General features: G+C 50.4%; 1 protein-coding gene across 1 annotated transcript in view; it reads right to left on the reverse strand.

Annotated features, from left to right (window-relative positions):
* Positions 1–262: 262 nt before the first annotated feature.
* NPLOC4 (NPL4 homolog, ubiquitin recognition factor) overlaps positions 263–27,475 on the reverse strand; it is a 27,417-nt gene continuing 204 nt past the window's right edge. The window contains exons 2-18 of the mRNA XM_003211506.3: positions 27,256–27,397; positions 26,678–26,758; positions 24,715–24,827; positions 23,489–23,668; positions 21,214–21,262; positions 20,306–20,400; positions 19,147–19,270; positions 18,350–18,529; positions 17,073–17,159; positions 15,385–15,456; positions 14,575–14,701; positions 12,457–12,617; positions 5,735–5,806; positions 3,998–4,093; positions 2,989–3,105; positions 1,931–2,033; positions 263–1,667 (exon numbers count right to left, since the gene is read on the reverse strand). Coding sequence (XP_003211554.2) covers positions 1,510–1,667; positions 1,931–2,033; positions 2,989–3,105; positions 3,998–4,093; positions 5,735–5,806; positions 12,457–12,617; positions 14,575–14,701; positions 15,385–15,456; positions 17,073–17,159; positions 18,350–18,529; positions 19,147–19,270; positions 20,306–20,400; positions 21,214–21,262; positions 23,489–23,668; positions 24,715–24,827; positions 26,678–26,758; positions 27,256–27,397 — 1,957 coding nt within the window. The 3' untranslated portion in view covers positions 263–1,509. The remainder of the gene's footprint in view (positions 1,668–1,930; positions 2,034–2,988; positions 3,106–3,997; positions 4,094–5,734; positions 5,807–12,456; positions 12,618–14,574; positions 14,702–15,384; positions 15,457–17,072; positions 17,160–18,349; positions 18,530–19,146; positions 19,271–20,305; positions 20,401–21,213; positions 21,263–23,488; positions 23,669–24,714; positions 24,828–26,677; positions 26,759–27,255; positions 27,398–27,475) is intronic.

Raw genomic sequence — 27,475 nt, forward strand, 5'->3', positions numbered from 1 at the left:
CCTGCAGACGAGGCAGCTGCTCGCCGGGCTCGGATCCGCCGGCTCTGGCTCCGTGCAGCTGCTGCTGTCCCTTTTTAACAAGCGGGCCTGGCGCGAGGCCCGGCCGCACGCGGCTGTGCTGCTGATTGCAAACAGAACTGCCCGGCCGAGCTGCAGGCAGGGCACGGGTCGCCGAGGGCAGCGTCCGTCCATCTGTCCGCCCAACCCTGCCAGAAGGACGGCCGCGGTCCAGGAACAGAGCGCAGGAAGGCGCAGCGCCGGCTCTTGTTTCAGGTGCTTTTATTCAACGTTACTTGCAGACCCTGCGACTGGGTCGTTCAGTCCAGGCACCGCAAACCGCTGCAACCCCAAACACCAACAAACCGAGGGGAAAAGCAAACCGCAGCCGCAGCCCGAGCGCCCCGCGGCAGGGGCGGGGCCGGCAGCCGCTCCTCAGCACAAGGCAAAGCCCACGGGCAGCAGCGAGGGTCTCTGTGCCCGTCCCGGGGGCTGCGCCAGGACGGGGCCTCACGCCTCCCTCCTGCAAAGCGGCACGAAACAGTGCTAAAACCGGAGCCCCAGGAATTGAACCGAAACCCGAATCACCAGGGGCGGGGCAGCCCTGAGACGGGGTCACAGGGCACTGCCTGCCCCTTCCCAGCCCCATAGCAGCCCCTAGTCAGGCTCTAAAGCAGGGAGAGAGCAGCAAGAGTGTAGCCCGGCCCCCACCTCCAGCATGGAGCCCGGGGGGACACGCACAGAAATTAGCGGGTACTGCAGCAGAGGCCTGGCTTATGTGGCCCTCCAGCACATTCCCCGCTATCTGAGTGGACAGCAAAGCCTTTGGGGAAGGAACAGCCCTCCTGCAGCCCCCACGAATGACCCAGGCTGCCGTAGCATCCCTGCAGCCAGAGAGAGCGAGGCTGTGGGTGCAGCGTCAAGCCGTGAGCTGGCACGTGCCCACTCCTCACCCACTGCCAGGGATCCTATCCTGCTCTGGGAGCACTGCCAACACACATAGTCTGGCCCGGCAGAGCTGCTGCCTGGTCCAACACTGCTAACAGTCATCTGCTCACCCCGCATGGGCTGTTTAGCACGAAAGCTGTGGGTATGGCCAGGCCAGGGCTGCCTGGAAGCCAAGGCTGGCGGCAGTCAGCCACAAAGGCAGGAAAAAGGGAGCGGGGAGCAAAGCTGGGGGCAGGGAGATTGCCACTGCCTCCCTGCCTCCTCTGCAGGGTAGGGGATGCTGTGGACAGGGGAGAGGGAAGGGAGGGATAGGCTCTGGCCGGCCCCACACAGAGCCGCCCTGAGCCCTGCTAGGCAAGGGCCCATCCAGAGACTGAGGTGAAGTGAGAGGCCAGCATCAGGCTAAGCCCAGGGCGCCCACCTCATGATGTGACAGCAGGGCTGCCCCTGGAAGGAGAAAAGGGGCAACCAAGGAGGGCTGGAGCGGGAAGGGGAGGGGTAAAGCACCACTCCTGCTGCTCAAGGCTTTGCTCTGTATTGGAGTCGGCCGCCGCACTGCTGTGGCTAGGTCCGGGGCAGGCTGCACATCTCGCAGTGGTCCGTGCCTGGCTGGTTCATGAAGGTGCAGTGCTGGCAGGCCCACATGGCCGCCGACACGGCGTGCGTCGAACCGCCCACAGCACCATATTCATGCAGTCCTGGCAGCTGGACACCAACTGTGCCTACGAGAGAAAGAGCAGGGTCAGAGCAGGGAGAGGTGCTGGGAACGGACAAGAACCCTGCCTACATCCTGCCCCAGCAGGCAGGAGCCTCCCTGCCCACAAGCTGCCTTCACCCCAGGGCTGGGGCCAGGGGCTGCTCCCAGGCACGGACCGATCTCAGCACCCACACTGAGCACCAAAAACCCTGTGCTGTGCCCACACCAGCCAGCCCAGCCCACAGACTGAAAGACAAAGGACTGTGTCCCAGGGACCCCATTTCTTACTGCAGAGCTGCTCGATGGTGGCCCACTGCTCTGACTTCTTCCAGGTCTGTGCAAGCTCCTCGTTTTTGGTCCTCACAGCTTCCAGTAACAAGCTGATGCTGTCCTGAAAGCCAAAAGAGGGATATCAGTGCTGGATAGCTCTCTTGCAAACAGCCTGCAGCTATGGCCCAGAGCCTTCCAGCCCTCCGCTGGTCACACTGAGGCAGAGCTGCAAGTCTGACTTATCATCGTTTTCTAAAGAGCCTTTGGGGTTGCACAAGTGACGTTTGCTGTCGGGGAGTAAGATTGAACTTATCCCTTCTGCTCCCCCCAGCGTTCAGATGTACTCTAAAACCCAAAGGCTTCAACTCCCTCTGCTCAGAGGCTGCAGCTGAAAGCTGTGCTGCCCTGTGCTGTGCACACTGAGCCCAATGCCCAGCAGGGCACAAATGTTCCCAATGCAGCTGTCTCGGGAAGCACCGTGCCCAACCCCCAGCCCGTGTGCAGCCCCAGCCTGATCTCCAGCTGCCCAGGGTCAGCCCAGCTGCCCCGCACATGCACCCACGAGGCCTCTTGCAAACACATGGCTCGTTCTGCTGGCATGTTGCTTGAAATGGGAAGGTCCGAGGGTCCAGATGTTAAATGGGGGCCTGGGCAACCACCAGTACCATGGCAAGAAAGGCAGAGATGCATGAGCAGGAAGCTGCTGGCCTCACAGAAATCTGGGGGCTCCGATCTTGTTATCGTTACAACAGGAATTTTTGATTCTGAGATATTTTTTATAAATGTTTCCAGCACTCTGAGCCGCAGCCAAGTTGGCTCCATCCCACCTGTGACCATCCTAACAGCCCTCACCCCCTCACTGCTCCGAGCAGTGCTCTGGGAGCTCTTGGCCCAGCCGGGGGCTTCAGTTTCACTTTTAAGCCCTCTGCTGAAAGGTCAGTCTGGAAGAACAGGCGTCGGGCCAGCTGCTTGTCCCCAGAAGGCATGGGACGTGCCTGGAGCTGTGCCGGTGTCCCCCGTGCAGCAAGAGGGCCTCAGTGACACTGACATGTGGCCGTCTGCTGTCGCTTACGTACCCGCAGAGGCATGACCTCGTTCGTGACCAGGAAGAGAAGCAGATGGAAATCGGAAACGATGTCTAAGAAAACAGAGGAAGTATTCTGGGACAGGTAGGTGGCCAAGCTGTGGAAGTCCTGCAAGACAGGAAAGTAAGAAAAAGAAGTCATTTTCCCTCCGTGTGATAACTTTGATTTCCTATTCAGATCCACTAACAGGCACGGTAACTCTTGTCCTCTTTTGTGCGACGTGCAGACCATCCTGAAATCAGACCCCAGCCTGGCTGTGCTGCAGCTAACAGCTTCCAGAGAAAAAGGGGTCCACATTACCCCTCCTCTCCCAGCAGCACATCCAGAGCTGATCCCAAACCCGAAGTACTGAGCAGAGGCAGTGAGCTACAGGCAAAGCCTGGTCCCTGAGGAAGAGGCAGGCGACGCTGCCCTGCCATCTCCTGCTTTCTCTTCCCTGCTCTCATTGTGCAGGAGCCCTTCGTTTGTGACTGCTTTTGGAGGAAGACTTAGACACCTTTAGCATGGCCTCCTAGCAGAAACTAGCTGCTTGCTTTAAAGCAACTCAAGTCTTCCACGTGCTGGCAAAGTCCCGTGCATGCCTCAGACTGCAGCAGCTGCCTCTGCTCAACACTATGAGCCCCATTCAGTAAAAGGTCTCTGTGTTTTAAGTGTCAGCCCAGGAAGAGAAGATGGTGCTGCTGGAGCTGGAGCAACAGACCCTCGTCCTACTGCTGTCACAGTGTCCTGCCCTGTCTCCCTGGGGCCAGAGCTCAGCTGGGTTGCTCTAGTCCCCACCTCTGCGGGCTGTATCTGGAGACGAGGTGGCCCAGAGCTCAGCCCTGAGCAGGGGGAGCACACCCAGCCCCATCTGCATGCAGGCAGTTTGGCAGTGCTGGACTGAACCACGGAAGGGTGATGTAAGGGCACAACTGCAGCTGTCCTTTTGCAGATATTAGAAAGTATAAGGGAGACAGATGACATCTCAGTATGAAATAAAGCTTTGCCATCGATCGCTTACCTGAGTTTCTCCCAGCACATCATGGTTCTCGATGGGAAATGGATTTTGAGAAATAGAAAAAGTGTAGACTGGATCCTTGGGGAAAGTTGTAGTAATCTGAAAATCCAAGAAAGGATGACCAGAGCATTAGCAGCAGGAGAAGTAAAAGGGCTACAGGAAGAAAGGCTTCTGAGCACCAAGAGCAGCCATGGCTGCACATTAGAGCTCAGCCAGGAAGGCAATTACAGCATGGATCTTCTGATGGCTTTTAACATTTAAAGCAATGTTGCAATCAGTGAATCCCCCAGCTTCCGGCCATCACTTTTAATGAAGCTGAGGGAAGTGCTCTGAGCTCAGTTGTTACAACAGCACAGCAGTTCCCCCTGCAGCTCTGCCCTGCTTGGGGTGTCACCTGGGGGTGTCCTTAGTACTGTGGGGGACAACAGAGCTCCTACACCAGGACTGTTCCACTGGGTTCTGGACTGGATAATGCCAAGAAAGCATCTCTTCATGTTATTTAAGTGTCTCTGCACTCAGAGGGGCATTAACCCTGCCTCCTGTGCCAAACGGACAGGTGGGAAGGGGGAACACAACACTGCTCCCACCTTAGCTGAGAGGCTCCTGGGTTCAGAGGCCAGCAGTTGACAATTAAACCAGTTCTCGCTCTGAGGGCTTTAAAGCTGTGGTGTCAGATGCTCTGCCCTGACAGGGAGGCTCTTTGTAAGCAGACATGCAGAAATACCTGCCAGTTCAGTATTAACTCGAATCATGAAAAAACGAGGCAAAACAAGATGCTTCAGAAATGCAGCTTTCCAGACTGCTCCTAAATGCATGTTCTGTCAATCTGTTTTCATCTTAATTACACCCCAGGTAGTCTGGAAACAGATGCCTTTACTACTTGAGCAATAAATACGTTCCAGCGCTGTCGACTGGCACAGGGTGTCCAAGGGCCCTGCACAATGGGCCCCTTGTTCTGAGCCACGCTGATAAGGGGCACACACACAGCAGGCGTTGGCAGGCACGAGGGGAAAGCTCCTGGCTGCCAGCTTCCCTGTGCTGCGGGACAGCACCGATGCCAAGGGCAGCTGGAGCAGAGCAGTGGCTCTGGGTGGATTTAATCCTTATTGGCACTAACTCCGACTCAGCAATATCATCTGTCATCTGAATTATTTTGCTTTCTTCTCTCCTATACCGTAACAATTCTCTTTCAAGCCAAAGGGCAGCGCCGTGCCCCAGTGCCTGGCAGGGCTTGCTCATGGGCAGGCCGTGGCTCTGCTCCAGCCAAGCTCTGTGCTGTATCTCCTACTGCCCTCCCCCAGGAAAAGGCATTTTTGTAGCACCAACCTGGTCTGCTGAGTCACCACAAAGAGCTGGATTCTTAATTGCTGCTAAGGGAGACGCAAGCGGAGCTCTCTAATTAGCTCCCCGCGAGGTGGTGCCCAGCACACACATGTGGGGCTGCCTGCTTCTGCCACGTGGCTACGTGCCACCTCCCAGCAGCGATAAGGCAGCAGGCAGGGCCTTCCCAGAAAGCAAGGGTGTTCCCTGGCACCACTGCAGGCTGTGCCCAGAGAGCACTGCATCACTCAGAGCATGCTGCCTCCTGCACCTCTGTGCTAGAAGTGCCGGGCTGTAACGGGGAAAGGGGAGAGAGAATCAGCCTATCCTACAAATCAGCTCCAGCGTGAAATTTAGAGGTGGGTTAGGAACTCTGCTCTGACCACCTCTTGCTGCCAGCAAAGTGCAGTGAATACTTACGTCTATGATTAGGTACTCGACAGGGAGAGGACGAGCCAGCTGTGTGATCTCATTGCCAAACTTGTCTATGTCCTGAAAGACAAGAGCGTGATTAGTGCAGAAATGGCAAGAAGCCTCAGGGAGGCATCCCCAAATAGATCCCCAAATCCACGCTGCAGCTCGGGAATCCTCTGTGTTGGTAGATGGTTTGGGGCACAGAGGAGGACACAGAGCTCTGCAGCTCCTCCAGCTCCAAGCCCTCTGTAACTCTGATGCTCACATGAAGCATCTTGTCATGAACATTTGCCACCAGAGAGATGGCAAGCATTATCTGGGGAGTGTAAATGCCACTTCAGAAGCAGCACTGTCTTAAAAGGAGGGATAGCTCCACATCTGCTTTCTCAGCCAAGGCAAACCTGACTTGCTGCAGAACTTGCCTCTAATCTGAGCTTGCTTCTACTTGGGAACTGGAAGTCCAGGCACTTTCTCACATGCAGACCTAAAGGGCCAGCACATCACAGCGCATAAACTTGTTTGGCTTTGCCAGGTGAACTGAACATAAAGTTTAATTATGGAGAAAAACGGCCAGCATACGTTCATTAATCATAAAATGACAATTAGACCTGATTTATGTCAAACATGCCGAGTTCAAACACAGCTTCAGAAATAAATTCATAAGAAGTGACACTTTTCATTAAAGATTCTGTAAGAGGGGGTTGTATTTTCTACCTAAATCATCACTTAACATGTTATAAATCATTCACGGAGCCACGTATAAATTATACACCCATGATTTCCAATCAGAGACCTTACATAAAAGTTTACATTGATGTGCAGAGTCCCAGCGGCCGCAGGCAGACCCGGGCTGAGCCAGCAGGACGAGCCGCCTGGGGCTGCCATCCTCCCACAAGCCGCATTTTCCTGTTGGAGAACACCACTCCCTGCTATCAGCACTGCTCAGTTCCTCTGGACGTGTGCAGGGGAGGTATGCAGCCGCTCACAGACGGACGCTGCCCCAGCAGGCTCTGGCGTGCCGAGTGCCTGAGGCCGCAGCCCCCTGCCTCCAGCCCCCTCCCCACCTCCACCCCAGCAGCACCCCCGTCCCCAGGAACGATTTGCTTTGTCAAAATCCACCTTCTTGTCTTTGAAGCTCCTTTTAAAAGCAATCCCGATAAGGATCTTTCCTCCTTGAACATGACAGCTTGTTGGCCCCGTGGTTATTTCAGCAACAAGCTGGTGGCTGGTGGCCTCAGATCTCCACGGCTCTGACAGCGGCAGCAGGAGACGTGGAGCCTTTGCAGAGAGATCACAGGGCCTGAAAGCCAACCTGCTTCTAGATGGCAGCGATAGCGCCGGAGCCACAAATCACATCCAACCCAACTGCACCAGCATCCCAAACACAGTCCTGCCCCTGCAAGAAAGAACCTGCAACAACTCACACATAATTAGCCCATCTGGAATTCATTTTCAAATCTAATTAAGTTCTAATATGCAGAAACATTTTTCCAGCACCTGTTCGCTTTAATCTCCGCCTCTGGGGATTTCCATGTTAAATGCCTCCTTTTTAATGTCACGCTGCTGAGGCCTTCAAGATGCATGACATGGTTACAGCCGAGCTGGAACCTCGCTCTCCCCGAGTCAGAGGAGGTGCCCAGACCCTGCTGCTCCCCAAATGAAGCCCCCCCAACCCAGCCAGCACTTCTCTCCAGCCTCCATGCACCATTTTATCAGGCAATTAAGTTTTAAAGGCCTTAACAAATGTCAAGCTGGGAGAACTGCTGGGAGACAGACGTCTCCATCCCACGCTCGGCAGTGGCTCTGCATGTGGGCGCTTCTGCACCCCACGGCCCCAGACCTCAACGCCTCCGCACTCCGCTCAGCGGCCACGAGTGGGGCAGGAAGGGGTTAACAAAGTGAAACTCTTTGGCACCTGGACAAAAATCGAGCAGGGAGGCCTGGAGGATCAGGACAATGAATCATCCTGAAGACAGGAGCAAAGTGAGATTGCATCAGGCACTGCGATTGGAGGCTTTAAAACACTGTTTTGAGGCAGAAGCTGCAAACCCACAAGGTCAAACAGGGCAAAGGATGGGTGCACGATGGGTGTGCTGCCATGCAGGTCGGGAGGCACAGCACAGCTCTGCACACCGTGAGCTGCAAGAAACGGTCCTGGGTGGCTTCAGGGTTTCCAACACGAGGTGACGGAGCAGCCAGGAGGGAGGCTTGGCTCTGTAGTGGCTGCCCCTGGGCTGCCAGCATCCTGTGCCATTTGTCTTCCCCACTCTGCTAAAGGCCCTGTGGAGCTGAGCAACTCCGGGTTTGGGGCATAGCGAGACCCAGCGTTGCTTTTCCCTCCTCCAGGAGCCTTCCTGAGCAGTCCTGTACCCCACACAGAGCAGCCAACACACAGAAACAAAGCGACCTTTCTACAAGTAAGCAACAGGTCAGAGAGAGTTGAAACACTTCTCAGGAGACTCCTGGTGAGCTAACTGAGCATCCTCCTCCCCACAGCAGCTGGGACATTTAAGGCTAAGAAGGCTTTTGCAGTCCAGGACAAAGCTTTGGGAGGAAGCCAGGGGAAGTCCTGTGCTGTCAGAGAGATCCCTACACAGCCTGGCTACTGCCTCCTCCCTGGCAAGAGGATTTCAAAGCGCATGGCCAGAAGCAACATGTGCCACACTGGGAACCGCCTGGGAGCAGCTGCAGGTCTGCAACCCGATCAGCTCCAACAAAAACAAAGCACCCCGCTGCTGGTCCCTGCCTGGGCCAGACGGGAGCAGGGCTGGCAGCGAGAAGCCAGGGCCCAGGCACCACAACAACTGCTCTAAATGCAAAAGGCACTTGCTGGACTCTCTGGGGCAAAGGGTTCTTTCACAACACTGCTGCCATTGTGAAGGGTTTTCGTCCTGAAGAACCTTCGGGCAGCATTAAGGCAGCTGTAAAATGCAACTCTTCACAAGGATGGCAACTTGCTTGCACTAAGGCAATACCTGTCATAAGAGCCAAAGCCGGCCCCTAAATCCAATTCTTCAAGTGAGTCTGCAACACACAGCAATCCTGTAAAACGCAGCAACCCTTCCCCCACTGAGACTGAGCTGCCCACGAGGCCAACAAAGAGCAGAACGTACCCCATCTGTGGGATGTAGGGGCTGTGGGAGCAGTTGGGCACTGCTGCTGGGCACTCAGCATGCCGGGATGGAGCTGGGCGCACACAGGCAGCTCGGCCCCAGGCACAGGCAGCCTGCTGGGAGGGGTCAGACCCAACAGAGGCACTGGGCACAACAAGCAACGCCATCTCTGGGTAGCAGGTTCAAAGTTACACTCTTACTGAAATGAAAACCAACCTGGATGTTTTCTAGAACCAGACAGACGAGGCAGGTGACTGCTTGAGGGCAGAAGGAATGGAAAATGCCCATGTGTCATGTTCAGCTGAAGAACAAGGCGCAGTGGCCGTTGCGACATCATTTTGCTCTCAAGCACGCTGGTTACCCCAGTTTGTGCGTCTGTGTCTTGACAACAGAGACTCCATCCTGGATTTCCTTGCACTGAACTTGCCAAGAAGCATGTGCTGGTTGTGCAATGTTCAAATTGGAAGCAGCACGGCCCTGTGATGCTTCACAGACAACCTGGGAGGCGAAGGGGATGTGCTCTTCCCTCTGGCTGATCTCACCTGGAGACGCCTCTCGGTGCAGAGCAACTCACACCCACACCCCCAAAGCCCTGGACTTCCACACTAGAGCAGAACTCGGCCTTTGTCAGCCAGGAAAGCAATGGCCCTGTGCAGAAAGCACACCCTGCCAATTCCACGGGGGTGGTTCCTCTGAGCAGGAGGGCTAACGGCCAACACAAAGAGAATGGTAAAGACATACAGAAATCACAAGGCTGGAGCTCAGGAAAAACGCCTCGCCCCAGCAGGACGAGCCTGCTGCCATCAGTTTTCCCACTTCCATGCAGGAAGAGCCCACCCGTGCCAACACAGCACCAAGGTGAGTCCCATTCAGCTGCTGCTTCTGCTTTGCAAACACAGCATAGAGCAGAGCACACGCAAACAGCTCGCTGATGGAGGACAGACGTTGTTCTCTCTGCAGTCACCTCCACGTGCACGCACTGCAGCCCCAGACACTGCAGGTCTCCTACCTGAGCCCCTCCTGCAGCATTACCCACCCCACACACTTCTAGCAGTCACTGCTGAAGTGACAGCACTGCTGTGAGTGGAGGCACAGGGCACCTCTGAACAACGTGACCGAAGCACTGCTGTTAACTTGCACTTCCATACATCTCTCTTCCTATTTGCAAGAGCTGAAGGTGAATCTTCTGCATCACCCTGCTGCAGGCAGGTACAGGAGGAGTTCAATAGATTTTTTTTTCCTTGTATATGGATGCAAAGTTCTATAAATACATTCATACTAAACTGACGTTGACCTTCTGGTTCGCATCCGATTATAATAAATTTGTGTTAGCTCCTTTCATCCTAAAGGGCTTTTCAAATGAACACCAAGTTTATTATAGAGGAACATATATATGAATTTTTCTCTCTATCAGCGATAGCTTCTCAGTTTGAGACAAAATGCAGGAACTACTCCAAAGGGCAACGCTCTGCCTAAAGCCAGAGGTGGGGAGGCAGCACAGAGGGAACCCCCACATCAAGGACCGCTCAGCTCCTGTAGTTTTGACAGAGGAAGGGGCAGCAGGGCACTGCAGAGCCAGATGCTCTCTGCTGTGTGGCCAAACACTGGACTGCTGCTCCTCAAAAGTGTGTTTAGCCAATGCTTTGACACCATTGTTGTCACCAACCCAGTAACTATGAGGTAGTGTCTCTGACCTCAAGCCTTATACATTTAATGAGACCCCAAAGGTTTTCAAAGCCAGGAGTGACTAAGCTTTCCATTGATTTAAGAACATTCCAAAAAATAAAAAGAAAAAAGAAAAAAAAATTAAGAGATCCTGCAGCCAAACACGTTTAAGTCTAAAGGACAATTACACCCGCCAGAGCAGTCCTCGAGCACATCGTGAAAAAGGCAATTATGGATAGAAGTTATAAAACATATGAAATAAGCTGCAGCCCGACCCAGTGAATCAGTTGCTCATGGAAATTTCCACATGATGCCGGAGCCATCAGCGAGCGCTCTGTTCATCTCCCTGCTTCAGATTAGGAATGGGAGCAAAGACCTGAGGGGAACACCCACGGGCTTCCTGCTGCTCTGAGCACCCAGGGTGGCCCACATGTGGGACGCAGACCTGCAGCCTCCTGCAAGGCTGCACCCCGCGTGGCACAGCGCTCTGCAGGACCGCAGCACGCCAGAGATGATGTCAGCTCCTCATCCAAGGCCAGCCGTTGCACAACTGAGCCTGTATCTAAACGGACCTGGCTTATCAGCTCCTCATAGCAAGCTGTCTGCACGCTAAGGAGAAAGGCACGGATTTTATCTGGCTTTCTGAGAGTACAGATTCCTTTCCAACACTGAATTTAGCCGAAAGGTGTTCCTCATTTTTAGGTGGAGCCAAAGCAGCGCAGCACTGAGGGGTGGAGCCTGATGGGCTAATTTGGCCCAGCTTGCATTTCCTGATCTGAGCTTTGGGCAATACGGGAGCATCCTGACAAGCTCTGCTTCTGCTGGAGATGTACAACGTGCCCATTTCTGCTGGCCCAAACGATGGCAGCTCTGCATAGCCCAGCCTCCTCCATGGACGGCTTTAATACATGACAGGAGTGCTGCAGCCTTTGAGCATCAAACAGACAACAAGGAGATAACTAACTGGGGTGATGGATAGCTAATTAGCTAGCATGCCATGCCATTAATTAATTCCCCTGCCCTTGTTCATGGGGCACCAGCATACACAACTTTGAGACGCAGTGCTGTTAGCGTCTGCAGAGATCCTGTCCCCAAGTTTCTAACTCAACCCTGCACACACAGGAGGTCTGAGGAGCTCCAGAAACGACTGCCAAGTGAATAATGACAGCCCATTCATCATGGAAACTGTACTGGGAACTGCAGCAGGCCAGATGCCAGCAATGCTCTTGCATGGCACTTCAAATGAAAGCACTTTGGATCCACACATCTCCCACTGCTCCTCAGGACCAGCTTTTGGAGTTTACTGTCTGACCAGAGCACAGGATCAGAGCACAGGCAGGACACTCAGTGCTAGAGAGGAAGGCCAGGGATGCACTCCTGTGCCACGACTGGTCTGAAAGCCTTCACACCTTCCTTTTGTTGTAGAGAAGCACGCACAGGGCTGCCTCTCACCTTGCTGCATGAATTACACTCTTTTGTTGCATTTCTTACCCAGCTGGTGTCTGTCAGCGTGTCACACGTGAGCGAATCCCTGCAATGCACAAGGAGCCCACTGCTCTGACAGCACTATTTGTGCTAGCTCACATCACACAACGGTGAAGTGGAGGAAGCTGAACTCAGACGGGGATTAAAATCAACAGAGAACATGGCAGATTCAGCCAACAAATACAAGAGGAGGTGAATTCAGAGTACTTGCTGTGGGCTTTCAGTGGATCACTTCATTTAGAAGCTGGATAGCCAATGGCTACTGCTGCCCTGGAAATCGTAACAGCTCTTTTACGAGGGGGAAGTGGAGCTTATGCAATTACTTTGCAGACATGTGGTGAATGGTTACTACCGAAAATAGTTCAGACCTCAAAGACAGCCCTTCCTGAGCTGGCCGTGCTGATTTCCAGACACGCAGCAGAGCCGTTTTTGCAGCTCCCCCGCCCACAAGCACGCAGGGCTCACCTTATAGAACACATCAGGCACATACTGCTCACTGCTGGACTCCTTCGCGTAGCCCAGCTCTGGTGCGTCGCGGCAGGGCAGCAGGCACTCATCGCGAACCAGCGCCATGCACTGATTGGAGACCTGGTACCCCTCAAAGTGGACCTGGTTGTCGGGACCACCTGGAAGACAAGAGCCCAGATCAAAGTTACATAGGAGAGTGATTTGAACCCGGGCCATTCTGTGATTCTGCGTGTGATTTGCTGGGTGTAACTTGGAGAGGCACGACTCGAGAGCGACGCAAAACATACGAGCTCTTCTAAGAGTGAGAAGAAAGCAGTGGGGCTGCTGCACAGGAAGCATTTCTAGGCAAGAATCTTCCTCCAAGCTCTACGCTTATTTAGTAACATGTACTTCTTCAGCACCATTCTCACACTTGGCCTAATGGGACAGAGTGACACAGAGAGAACTTTGCCAGGAGCTTAAGTGAGGCTTAGCTGTCCTTTTGGACAAAGTCACAGCTCAGCAACCTGCAGGTTTCACTCATCCACACACGGCTCCTGCAAGCCTGCTTTACCTCCAGTGTACCACGACCTGCAGATTCAGGGCTTGCCACCAGGTAATGTCAGGCTTAAGAAGAAAAAACTGTTTTTCAGCCTATTATGGATGGCTTGGAGGAAATCTGACATGGAAAGTAGAAATTAAGACCCTGGCTCACCAATGCATCACATGTTTGGTGCTTTAATTTGGATAATGTAAGCAACGTCGGGTCATATGTCATTAGAGCACAACTGGAAAGAGAAAATACAGGCAGATGGTAGGAAAGCATTACTATTTCCAAACCTAGGAATTCAGGAGGGGAGAAGAATTAACCCACATAGGGGACTTAAAGGCAAAGTTGATGCAAACTATCCAATTATACTTACAGTGCACAAAAGGAAGGAATTGGGTATTTAAATAGAAACCTGATGGGCTGATAGAACAGAAGAGAATGAAATTATCTGGAACAGAAAAGAGGAAATATTCCTTTTCTTCCCTTTGATCTCTAACCTGAATCACTCACTGCTCCAGAACAAACACTCCTAGAAATTAAACTTAGACCAAGACACGAGGAAGGCCTGAACAAAGCCAGCCATCATTTTCTCAAGAAAACACTTTGTTTAAAAAAAAGAAAAAATAAATACAGTAAAAGAGTGAGATATACATTTATCTTTAATGGAAGATTGATGTGTTCAGCAGCCTGGAATGCAGGGCAGCTGTCTGATTGCACGGGTCTGCTAACTGCGAGAGCATTCTCACCAAAAGAGGCTCCAAAAACACTTAAACTGAGCTCAGAAGAGGCAATATAATATCACACTTTGACTTCTCATATTGGATGCTGTTTGGAAGTCATGGTTTTTTTTCACTGTGCTAAACAGACCCAGAACCCAGTGTATCTGCTCCGGGGAAACGTTAAATGAATACATGTGTGTCATCCCACAAAGAAGAGCACATTGAACCTCTAATGCTACAACTCTCCCAGCACATGCCAGCATTGCCCTGGAGCCCAGTGCCTTTGGAGACTTGCTGTGAAAGTGGCTAAAATCAGAGGGGACAAAGCAAAGCATCGTGCAGGCTTCTGTTTCACTGGGGCAAACAAAAAACATTTCCATGCACAGAAGAGCAGGGAATCCTACATAGAGGTTTCCCACTCAGCAGCACAAGGGAGATAAAGATCCCTCCTTCATGCTGAATCACCTAGAATAACTTTCAGGATCTGGATTGCTGTGGTTCTGCACCGTCGCTTTCAGGCAACAGGACTTGGAGATTAAATGTTCGAAACAAAAAAAAGCAATTGACAGATATTCCCTTAGCTGCAGGCAAAAAATGCTTTCTGGATCAGAGAGGTGGGTGCTCCAGGTATGAGCTTCAACTGAGATTCCTGCAGGGGACAGGGTAAATAGTTGAAGAGAAGATAACACAAAGAAAGAACAAAAATGTATTTTACTTGATGGAACAAGGCAAAGCCCTTGTAAAATAGGACAGATGAGGACCAAGACATCTGAATTCCTCTGGCAGAGCTGCATATTCTTCTTCTATTAACAAAAGATAATTTGTGTGTAACCAAGAGAGCTGGGGCAAGCTGAGGCCCGTTTATACCTGTAGCCACAACTGTGACAAACTTGGATCCAAAATGACCATCTGGAGAAAGGCGACAGATGTTGGGGTGCTGGTTCTGAAAGTTTCCAGCTGTGATGCACTCTTCTGCACTAAGATAGTACGTGTCCTGAGGGAAGAGCAGAGACGTCAATAAAAAGCCCAACACGATGCAGCCTAGACCTATTTCCCTGGTCTGTAGCCAAGGAAAACTACCACCACCCCAGTAAAACAAGCTTTCGTAGAAGCTGCAGAGACTGGGAGAAGAATGTGACTTATCAGCTCTCCAGTCACAAGCCTGATTTTTGCCAGAACGACCGTCCCACTTTTGGTCCCACCCACCTTTCCAGGCTCGTTTTATTATGGTATTTCATTTTCTAAAGGGATATCCCTGATGTAAGAATTACAGGTAACTGAGAAGGTCAGAGTTTGAGGACTCAAGCCACATGCCTCACAAAGCCCTGCCTACATCGTGACTCAATCACTTTTGCTTGCTGAACTTGCATGGCACAAGAACTCTCTCCACTCAATTTTTCTTAAACCACGAGCATAATTTTCTTAAAGCAGAACAGGTGAAAGATTGCAGGCAGCTCTGCCTTCTATCCAAACAGCTCCAACCCCTCCAACACTGCTCTTTGAGCTCAAGCTCCTTTGTCTTCAGCAGCTGAAACCCACACATCACCAGAATTTCAGTCTCAGTGTCACCCCCAGCCCTGTGCTGCCCTCCCTCTCTGTTTGGCAGAGCCAGCAGCCAGGTGATGACTCAAGCCCTCAATACCAGTGGTGGTGATGAGTGACACTCTCGAGTCTCACCTTGTTCCTGCTGTACCGAACCGTCCCTTTCCGTGTGTCTTCAGAGACCAGATCAGTAAATATCCAGCCAACCTATAAAGCAGTGTTATGGAGAAAATTGCTTTAAGAGAGGGGAAAAAAAAAAAAAGGAAACCCAAACCCACAGAAGAGAGCTTATACATTTTCTCCTAGCAGGACAAGATGTTCTTGGCTCCTGGCGCAGCCTTGCTGCATGCTGCCTGAAGGAAATGGCTCTCCCAGCTGTGCTGGGCTCATTTGAATACGATTTCCAGGAGCAGCGTGCCAGCTGGCCAGCCGGGGGCACCTGCAGCTTTATGTTTCACTATGGAATATTTTTTCATGGAAAGATCTGGAGGCTGCAAGAGGCTTCTCAGCCGCTACCTCCTCCCACCCACAGCAAAAAGCATTTCCTATTGAGCATTCAGAGCAAAGCAGCATCAGAAGTGCCAGCAGATGACAAAGCAGCTCACATGATCTCATTTTGAAGCCTGCAGTCCCCAGTTAAGATAAAGCTTGTATGCTCCCACTGGAGTGTGACTCATTCCAAATCAGCCTGCTCCGTTCCAAAAAATACATTCCTGCTTTTTGCATTGTTTGCACATACGAGTATAGATGTGTACACACACACACACACCGCTGCATGAACCCTTCTACACGTGTGCTAAAAACAGCCCTGATCAGCCCCTCGTGACCGACTCCCAGAGCATTAACCCTTCAGGGGAAGGGCCAGTGCTGCAGATGCCCAGCAGAGCCCAGAAAGACAAAAACCTGCACGTTAAATCGCATTGATTAAAAATATCTGGTGTGAGAAGTAAAGTTAAAATATGGAAATAAACAACACATACAGAAGCTTTGGTTCAGACGCTGGAAAACGCTGAAGATCTTATCTTCAGAGAACAAAAGACCTCACCACAGATGTTTATAGGCTGCTGCACTGAGCCTTTTCTGATTTGCATGTTCTTTAGCAAGTCAATTCTTGTTTGTGTACGTCTCATTCCTAGCATTCACATGATACCAAGTGACTTCCCAAAACAGAAAAATCTATTGGTACAGGTTTGAGAGATGTCAGCAAGCCAGCAGATCCCAGCGCCCGTATGTCCTGATTGGATTACTGGCAGGCCACGGGCACAAGGGGAACAGAGGACTTGGGCTCAGCTGCTGGGGGACCTGAACCTCCTGCCAACATCCAGCTTAGCTCACCGCAGCCTGTCTGAGCAGCACTGAGAGGCAGGACCTGCTGATGAGAATAAAAATCCAGCAGGAGCCTCCGCTCCTGGAAGCGGAACGCAGATTCTGCCAGAAGGAAGAATAAACTCAGAAGGCAACTCCAGCTACATCTGTGCCAAATTAGCACTTGCAGGGAAGATGCTACCAGGAATGGCTCCTGTCAGAGGAGAAATAAAAGGAAAATCGTGTTTTTTCTTCTTTGCTACTCCCTTTGATGTCATTCATGACAGAGGATTGCTGACTGCAGCTGAACAGCCCTGCTGCATGCTCGTCCTCACAAAAACATTCGTGGTTGCTCTTTTTTTTTTTTTATATACTTAGAAGGGTAAGAGCTACAACACTTAGGCCAGATTTCAAATGAACCCAAATGGTCTTCAGTAGCCCCACAGAACTGAAGAGAATTGCTGGTGACTTTCTTCATTGCCATGCAAAAGATGTGTGATATCCAGCATCATCCTAACCTTTCTCAGTCCAAGCTTGGCAGCAATCTCATCCACAACCTCTGCTTTTGGATCTTCCAGGATCTCCAGGCTGTTCTGTGTACCGATCTGCACAAAGAAAATCTTGCTAGTAAAACAGTACAAGAAAAACCACAGCATGCTTAACTTAACCACCACCACGAGCAAGGCAGAGGATGGAAGAGCAGTTCTGCATTTTCTCTTCAGCATTAGCTCTGACTGCTCTCACTCCAGAGACCCCCGTTACTCACAGCCTCATCCTGCAGGAGCTCTCCAGTTAGGTCTGCAAACCACACAGGGGTTTATGAATGAAAGACTCTTGCTCAGCACTTACAAACAGGCTATCGCTGCTTCTGAGAGCTTTGAAAAAAGAGAGGTCATATAATTTTCCAAAGCTCTGTTCAACCTGCCAGTCCTGCCCTTCTGTCTCATTTGTTGAAGTCTCTGAGCAGTGCTGAGGCAGAAGTTCAGGGAATGCAGAGGCCACCACCCAGGCCTGGAAAACACAACTCCATCTGGGTGCGTTTCAGAGGCGAGCTTTCTCATGTGGGGAGATGCTCTGCCAAGAAGCACAGCAGAGACTGCTTGCCAACAAAGTAAAAGCTTCCTTGCTTTTGCCACGCACAAGTAAACCACGTGAGCTTCCAAAGTGAGAATTTAACAGCGAGACCGAAACGGAGGGCACGGCTGTGCTGATATCCGAAACAAACAGAAGAGCTTACAAAAGCTCCGTTGCAGCTCGGTAACTCGGAGCTCAGCTTTCGGGCTGGCTGAGGCCGGACTGCAGGACCTGCAGGGGCTGTGGAGGCACTCGGTGGTGCCGGGCACCATCTAGTGGTGACTCAGCCGCTCCCACTGACGGACCAACGTAACCCATCAAAGCAGCAGATGTGATTTCTGTCTAATTAAGCTGCTTTAAGTTTTCCTGGAGAGCTGGTAAGAAATTAAAGCGAAGGCTAACATTTTTTTTTTTAAGTTAGCATAGAATTTGTTTTCAGCTGTTCTGTACCATAACCTCGGAAATGGTAATCAGAGAACAGAGGAACGTAAAAGAAGAAGAATAAAAAGCTAACCTCCGTTTTAAAATTCTGTCAGTGGCAATAACCAGTGACAGCATTAGCAACCAGAGGGCCATAAAAAGTCATTCTCACGGGACTGTTTTCCTAATAGAGTTGCACTAGGAAACCCTGCACGAGATTACCCAAACAGAGAAGTGTTTCTTTGTTCCCTGATTATCTTTATGAGTCAACAGTGACGCCTGGGTACACAGCCTGCGTTACCTGTGGGGGTTCATAGATGGCAGCCACCTCCGCCCTGATCCCCAGAGGGATGTCTTTGTGCTCCGTGTACCGGCCGTACAAATAGCCAAGATGCTGGTTTCCTGTCTTCCGCCAGAAGTCTAGGAAGCGATCTGCAATTGTGTGGTTCTCAAACATGATGTTGTCAACATGCCTGTATTTCTGTTTGACAAAGTTCAAGCGTCAGGCCATCCTCCACTGGGTCCAGCTCCTTCGCCTACTGCCAACAAACACCTTCCCCAGCTGCCCAGGATGCACGCAGCCCCTTACAGGTGAACCATGGCACCACAGGAACAGGGAATGCTGCCTCCCTCCCCTCTGCTTCAGCTTTCACCACCACTCCTCGGCCCAGCAAGCAGAACTCACCATGGGCTGGGCCGTGGGGAAGTGCTGAGCATCCCCAGAATCCCCTTAGCTTGGCTTCTTTACTAGGGCCCTTATCCCCTCAGCTTTTGCAACTGGAAGAGACAGTGAAATTTAAGAGGAATCAACGAGAAACAGTGGGAGGGCTTTTAGATCCCGTGAAGGAATAAAGAAGTGGAGATTCACTGCTAGTGGTGCCAGCTCAGATGTCTCATATTAAGACAAAACTGCTGAACCAGATACATTCTGGAGTCCTTCCTGCAAGGACTGAAGACCTTAACAGCCATTTCCTCAACAACTGCCAATACACAAAGGCATCCTGCTCCAAGCTGGCTGTTCTTGAAGTCATCTCTCCAAAAATAAAAATCAATTCTCTTTGGCTTGAAGCTCAAGGGCCCCTGTAAGCACTGGCTCACCTGTCTGTTGAGAGTGATGGCACTTGGTTGACACTTTGTGCAAATGCCTTCTGGCCAAGGAGGGTGACCTTCACAGCCTGACTTGATCTTGCAGCTGATGTTTTCCAGGGCAACAAATTTTCCCCTGCAAGAAGGAAAAGAGAAGGCTGCTGTTAACATGGTAAATGCTTTTGGGTCTCAAAAAAGCAAGTGGCCAGAAACATCGCTGAGGAAGCAGGGAGGAGATACGGTGTCACCAATGCTTTGCATCTTCAGAGGACCTTCAAGTGCCACACCAACTCTGTGGAGTTTGTCCACCCCAGCCTCTAATCAGGTACTCTAGTGAGAGCACAGAGAAAACTCATGGGACACAGCTTAAATAATTTATGCAGCACATAGGAAGTAATAGATTATATTGTGAAGGCAAATCAGAGCTCCTTTCATGTGCACAAAGCTTCCTGCGAGGGGAAGTTCCCTTCAAATCAAAGTATTACAGACTTGAGCTACATCTCACAAAGACATTAAAAAACTCCCAACTGCATTTAGGAATAGGAGGGAGGAGGTTACACCTCTGCATAACTTATTTAAAGGAGCTGAGCTCTCAGTTCAGTCCTTATTTGTCCTGTCACCACAGCATCCTCAGCCCCACCATAAAGCAGGGATGTCTTCTCCTCCCATTAATGTGTGACAATCAATGGCAAAAAGAAACTGTTTCTGAGAGCACGTGGCAAATGGGACAGTACAGAATCAGGCCCTGAAAAATGCTAGGCCCCTCTGTTGCTTTATTCACATAGGAAGATCAGAAAACAGTTGGTAAATAAAAGCTCCTCAGATCCACCACACGCTCAGTGCCTCCCCACAAAGCTGAGACCCAGGCTTGGAACTTGGTGTAAGCAGGGAACCTCCTTCCATCCATCTGGCCTTCTCCCCCACCAGCAGTGTTCCTGGAAGCAATTAGTTTCACACACACACACACACACACACACACACACAAAAGAAATCCATAACCAAGCTTTCTCTTTACTTTTAAACATGTTTTCTCCTCGGCTTAACATTCAAAAGCTGCATCCAACATTACTCCAGTGAGAGCTGTGCAAATGTGCTTTTGTTGTTTTTTGTTTTGTTTTGTTAAGACAAAAAAAGCACAGCTAGATTCCCTTAAACATTGAGGTTTTCTTACTTGTCTGCCCCTCCGGTCAGCTTCCTGATGTAGGCATGGAACGACATATGCTTCACAGGAGGTTCCAGATGGTTTAAATAATCCTCATCAAAAGGCTGCCAAAAACATCACACAAAGAAAAGCCAGGTCAGACACCTGCCTGATGGTACATTGATCACTGAACAAATGGATGTTCTAGATTCAACCCCACTGTCTCTCAATGTGGAAACAATCAAGAAAATTTAGGCTCCTTTTCAAGACAGCTACTACTGTGACAGAAACAGTGGGACCTTACAACAGTGAGTTTTATTAACACCTCCTACTTTTCATAACAGATTGGCTCCACAAATCAGAGCGAGCCTCAAAGGCAAAATGCTTTTTTCTTTCAGTGTGTAACAACAAACAAAAAGCCCAGCTGCTCAAACAAGGCCAAGGAACTTCTGAAGCACATGGCAGGGATGTGAGGAACAGCCATTGTGGCTCACACAGACTGCTCACAGATCACTGCTGCACGCCCTAAATTACACAGCTTAGCACATTTGTAGGTGTTACTAAAGCTGCCTTCAACCTGAATAATAGGTGGTTAAACTGGCGAGTGCTGTGATGCATGAAGAAAGGGGGATGAAACAAGAAGACCCAGGCAACAGTGGAGAGGGAAGAAAATTAGAGCTCTCAAAGTACCTTCTGTTTAAATCATTACTGCAGAAAAACAGAAGAAATCCAGGGTCACGAAGGCCCAGAGCTTTAACTAGCCTGGACACAAGCTGGCACCTCTGAAAGTGCATGGCAGGATTCTGACTGAGAGCTGCCATCTCTATGTGGGCAACGCTACGAGGAGAAGCATTCCTACTGGGAGAAACTGAATCCAAGAGCTTCAGGTGACGTGCCTTCCCATGGTGATTTTCTGTAAGACTTTCCTGGGCTCTTACCTCTAATGGTACACAATGCACACATTTACCCAAGGGGCCGTGGCGACACCTATGCAAAGAGAAACAGAATTAGCACAAGTCTCATTCAGTAACAGAGAAGTTAGTCTAGAGTGACTGTTACAGCTTAACAGTTTTAGTGTAGAAGACCTAGAGAATCATCTGACCCTGAGCAACTCTGCACTTATTATGGCATTTGACAGACAGCAGTAGTGTGAGTTTAAATGTGAGAGTGTTGGATCAAGATCAAACTCTTCTCGTGTCTGTGTCACTGGCAAGCAATTCTGCTCTGGACAGCCACGTGAACCAACGTCAGATTGCAGCTTCTCAAGTTTTACAACTCCACCTGGAGGTTGTATTTCAATTCAAAGAATTTCAAATGTACGTCACAGGGCTGGCCTGTGTGGTTTTAACACAAAGACAACCAAAACATTCACCCTTTATCAGTCACTAGAGGATGGTCTGGAACAAGCAGGGAAGCATGCGTTTATCAGGCTGATAAGGACCTGCTGGGTGAAGTTACAAAGCAGAGGGGAAAACATCTCCTTTTGAGGAGGCTGATTAAAAAGAAAACAGAAGAATCCCCGTGCACCTCTGCCTCAGCACTACGAACAGGTCAGTGCTAGCTTTGCAAAGACATCCTCTAGAGAGCAGCATGGATGTTGGCCCTTCTGAAAACGAAATGGATGGGATCCAGTTGCAGCAGTGCTTTTAACAAAGTATTGTGGCAGATAATGTACATAAAGGACCACTAAAGGCTGCTAATGTACTCAGCCAAACGCCAGCATTCCCTCATGTTTAGATTGATATGCACTCACAAATACAGGAACAGGCCCAGACACACACATTTTATCATAAATATCCGCCACTGTGCTTTGGCTCCCTGCTAAGAACAATACCTTCATTTATTCTTTTGAAAAACGTGGTCAAGTTAAAGACAATGTTTTTGCCACGGAGTGGTGGGTTTTGCCTTTATTGTTTCAATAATGTGACACTCGCCTCATTTATCATCAGCCTGAAAAGGTTAGATAGGATTTGCTACCTTAAGGCTTCACCTCTCCTTGCTGCTGCAGCACTGAAGATAAACCATATGGAAGACAATACAAAGGGGAAGGGTGAGCTACTCTGTCTTAGAAAGAATTCCTGGTTGCCTTTAACACTTCCACTCGAGTCCTTTCAGAAGCTACTTTGTGGAGGGGCCTAGCCCCAAACCAAGCACCATGCAGGAGCCAACTGGAACACTGTTAACAATGAGTCACAAAAAACAACCATCCAGACAGAGGACATTTCAGCAGCATCAGTGGAGATTTATGGTGGTATTAAGTCACCATTGTATTATTACCCTTACAAAAATACAAGCTGCTTTGTTTATCTAAGCCTCTTGCAGCTAAGAGTTTTGGCAAAGTTAAACCTTGCTGCATTCCTGTTAGCAAAATGGACTCAACGGTTTCACAGGAAGGTTAAGAAAGGCATGTGATGGAAAGGAAGCCAGAAACCAAGCAGAGGCAGAGACCCAAGTCCAAATTCCACATCTCTGCCATTGGACGTGGCTTCCACTCATCCCCTCCATTTTACTTTTCCTTTATAAGGAGTGGTGGGATCTGAAGACACGGAAGGGCTTCTGCCTGGGACATCCCTGGCCATGTGCCAGACACCCATACCTCAGAACTGCAGCCAAAGACATGTGCAGCTGTATCAGCTGCCCCTGCAGGGCAGTAGGAAAGGCGAGGGTTCTAGAGAGCCTAGAGGAGCAGTCTGCATTTTATCAAACCCCAACGCTGTGCTTTCCATTGCTGCTGGCTGAGCCACACCGAGGCTGAAGCTCTGGCTGAAAGCATTTCCCTGTTCACGCCTCTCACACAAGATGCAGACCCAGCTCTGCACACCTGTCACCTCAGGACCCGGATGACAGGGAGCTGCATACTGATATCATATGGGACAGAAGCTGCTGTTTTCAGAGCACAAAATATATGATTGCTGGTCTCCTAACAGGGGCCACCTTGATCGAAACAATAGGACTCTGAACGAGTCCTTCCTGGCTAAGCCCCTGGAATTTTGGTGTCTGCTTCCTTCCTCAGCTCACCAAAGCCTTACTTTAACCTTGCAGGACAATGGCAAGGGCTGTTTTCCCTTGTGAATATTTCAAAGGCAGCGAGGATAAAGCAGTGGCTCAGACGGCAGTTCCCATAGCACGCTTCCTGGCTCTTGTTTCCAGGCAAGATGTGACAGTCTGGTGAGGCACAGATGCACTGACAGCAAACAGCCTGTCGGTACTTACAGCTGCTGGTCTCGATTCCGATAAATCTTCCCATCCTGTTTGATCAGATACTGGTCGATGTCATCTTCCACCACCTGGGGTGCCCCCACCGGCCGCAAGCTCTGGGAGACAGAGGTGTCCATGGTCTCTGAGGATGAGCCTGCTGGGCTCGAGGGGTACAGAAACAGCATATCGCCATGCCTGTGGGGGTGGAAAAACACACAGGCATCAGCACAGCACAGCTTTGCTTCCAGATACAGTGGGGTGGGAGCGCAGGTGATAAGCCACGCTGCACTCAGACAGCTGGAAAGGCTCAGGCTCCACCCCCTTCCACCAGCAACTGAACTACTCCAGACCTTCTCCCTAACCACTTGAAGGAGTTGGCTCCTTTCTGCTGCAGAGCGCAGGAAATGCCTGTGCTAGATCTGCTGCTCGTTACAAACCACATCAGCGTCCACGCTCCTTCAGCATACTTCTAGGTAGCAAGCTTCCTGGATCACAGAGGAGCGTGTGATGTATCACAGCCTACAGACAGGCTAACAAACGCGGCTCTACTAAGAGCATTAGCTACCTCCTTCTCTTGCATCTTTTTATCAGGAGACAAGATCAAGGAAAAAAGAAGAGAAAGCAGAAAGAGGTAACAGCTCCACCAGAGAAAGGGATTGACGTGGTTCCTGTGCACATCAAGTCACAGCCCTCCCAAGGCAGCTCCCAGTGCTGACACAAACGAGCTGCACACAGCGACACAGCTCTTGTATTTTAAGTCAGTTTAACGTTATTCTTGATGTTAACAGAATGAAGACATTCCAATCAAACAAAGTGAATCAAGCATTTGGTATTTCTGATCTCCCTAGGCACCTGGCTTCTGCCTAGGGGATCATCAGACCCTGGCATTAAAGCAGGGGGGAAAAAAAGCAAAAGTACAGTTTGAGTGCAAGCAGAGATGAGGGAGCAAACACGAGGCCTGTTGCTGACTCACACAAGCAAACTGCAATGCAAAAAGAGACCAAAGAAACAGCTGCCACAGCCTAACGCCTAGTTGTTTTGACCACCACCATTTCTGCATGTCAGTCAAGGCTGTCTCTCCAAGCAGCTGGCGAGTGACAGCTGAAAGCTAGAGACTGCTGGACTGTGATGGTGGCTGCTGCTGCTCAGCTCAGAGGGGAGAGTTCAGACAAGCTTAGAGAAAAGGCACCCTGTTGTACAAAGCTCCCCCTCCGCCCACAGTACTCTCTGTCAGGACTCACTTGATTTTCAGTAAGTTGAGGGATTTGTTTTGTGATGCTGTGATCTCTCCTGTCCTGTTTCTATTGGTGTAGACAGAAAACCCATTATTCCTGAAACCAAATTCTTTTGCAACCTGAAAGAGAAAGGATGACAAAGTTTAAGATACCTCACACCCCAGGTCAGATGCTGAAAGCTGCTCAGAGCAAGTGCTAAGTCCAGGGAACTTCTATTGCAAAAGCTTAGCTGAATTCATCCTCATTTCTGAAGAGCACAGGATAACTGAGAAAAATAGAAACACTTAGTAACACAAGCAATTTAGTAAGAAAGCAACTTAAACAGAACGTGTCTCACTCGTTAACACAAACAGTGTAACATCTAAACCCAGGCAAGCACTGTAATGACTACAAGGGGAGAAACTATCCTCTCCAGTCCCCACACTCCAGCCCTGCAGCACACACCAGCCACCTTGCTATCACCAGAGTTCCTTGGTCCAGATCTTCGCCTCTGTGGCTTTTCTGCCCTCAGTTCATGCCTATCTGTTATTACATACATTTCAGAGAAGTTCTTCCTGCTGTTCTCCTGCCTGTTTCTCCCTCCCTCCCCCTCCCCCATTTGCCTATTTTCTCCTGACAGAACTTACCCTCACAATAACCATTTCTCAGTCTCAGCCCCCAGGAAGGTTTTTTTCCACCTCATCCTGTCAGCAGCACAGCTGAAGCTGTTTTACTCTTTATCAAATATCATTTATAGCCTCTTCAACTTTCAAATTCTGCTATGTTAAAACTTAACCAGTTTAGAAATGGAGCTAAAAGTTTGTCTAGATGACAAGCTTCTTCCTAAATTCTTAAGTTAAATGCCCATCTCTGCAGCTTTGGTAGAGCTCAGAAACAGCAACTGCACACAGTACAACTCTACCAAACCACCCTGAGCTAGGAAAGAAACTCAAGCACCTCTTTCATTCAGCTCTGCAGGAGGATATAGTTCTCCCCAGATCAACAGGCAATTTTAGTTAGAGCCACTGCTTTTGTTCCGATGTTAGCTGCTGGCAAGCACAATTGTTCTGCACTCTCTTTGGTAATACAAACCCTTGAAACCGAGCACCTTGCTTTGCACAGGTTCCAGGAGCTTTGAAAGCAATGCTTTTTCCGTGAGTGAGAGCGTTCAGAGGCTGCAGTTGGTATCTCTGACCCAGCCCTGAAACCCATCCGGATTTTGGCTTAGTCAGGAGGGGATTGCTGTCGTGGTCTGGGCCCAAGCTTCAAACAAAGCATGGACTCACAAACAGCTGAACATTTCAGCCTGCTCCCCTTCTCCCTTGCAGGGAGAAAGGAAATCTAGCTGACGAAAAGAATAGCCCTTTAAGAAACACAAAGCACTTCTCTTGTGAAGAAAAGAAACCCTAATCCAGAAGGTAAGGAAATGGAGAACTGCTCCCTCTTAAACAGCAAACACCGAGCAGCTGCACCAGACAAAATAACAAACTGCAGTCAGCTCCACATCTGAGAACTCCAAAACTCAGTGTGTTCCTCGAGCCCCAGGGTGGAAATCTTTCCCATGAGACCCCCAGAGACTCTCACATTGCTTTATGATCTTGCCTTAATCATTTGCTTGCTCTCTCCTTAACTATAAAGGAAAACCAGTGGCATGCAAAACTCATTCAAATGACATTCAAATCACAGATCATGCAGCTGAATTTTAACTGGATCATGTTTGAAGAGGCCAATCTGTCAAACAGCTGGAGTGCCTGTGTTGTCAGCCTTTGCTTCCACAGCTGACATTTCCCTGGGAGAACAACCTCTCCCAAGAAAGCTCCCATTCCCAAAAAATTCCAATTGAAAAGCTGAATAAGTTTTCTTCTCTAAATAGATTCTTCATCCCTCTGGAACTGATCCCCACAGCATGTCTTCCCAGTAAAAGTTAAGCAACGCCACCCATCACAGAACAGCACGGCCAGCCCTGCAAGGGAGGAGAGAGCTGGAGTACCTTCTTGAGGAATGTGGCCACTGTCTCTCTCTTGGTGGCCGTGATGCGTTTCACCCCTTCTGGCGACTGCACACGGATTATCTGGGGAGAAGAGGACAGACAGCCTGAGTTACGTGGGGAGCACAGAGCCATCCCTGCACACTGGAGCTCTGCACACACAACACATTCCCCCCCATCTCTGCTTTTAATGCAAGAGTGCAGACGCACATGGGAGTGATTTGGTAGCACGTGAGCAACATTTGTTGGATGAATTACCCCCGTGTTGGAGACCCTGCAAAAAGCTGCCATGGAAAAAAAAACCAAAACGCTGACGCTGCTTTTTTGTCCCAGCTCTGACCTCACATGTGGAATTCAGCTTTGAGAATGGGGCTGAATCAGAGCTTTTGTGGGAGAGCCTGCACACAAACACGGCTCTAAGCAGCACTAATGGCCACCTGCACAGCATTAGGACCCGCATTCCTGCTCTGAGGGACCGAGAGTCCCAGCAGTGAAACACCGCCAGTTCTGCTGCAGCCTTAAGTAGGAGGAAGAAGAAAACCAGCAGCAAAACGAGAGCTCGGGAAGGAGCAAATATGAACCTGGGTGCCCCCGCCTTCCTGAGGACAGGGCAAACGAGCACCGACGTGCAGAGAAGAGCCACAGAGCCACGTCGGGACACTGACAGGAGGGAAAGGCAGACCGGGGCGACACGGGAAGCTGCCAGCATCCCCGGCGGGTCTCCTTTACCCTCCGCACACCGGGGCAGGGAGCGGCAAGGAGCACCGCACGGCGCTTTGGACGCCCGCCCTCCGCTCCTGC

Source organism: Meleagris gallopavo, chromosome 20 (assembly GCF_000146605.3).
Source record: "Meleagris gallopavo isolate NT-WF06-2002-E0010 breed Aviagen turkey brand Nicholas breeding stock chromosome 20, Turkey_5.1, whole genome shotgun sequence".
Taxonomy (NCBI): Eukaryota; Metazoa; Chordata; class Aves; order Galliformes; family Phasianidae; genus Meleagris; species Meleagris gallopavo.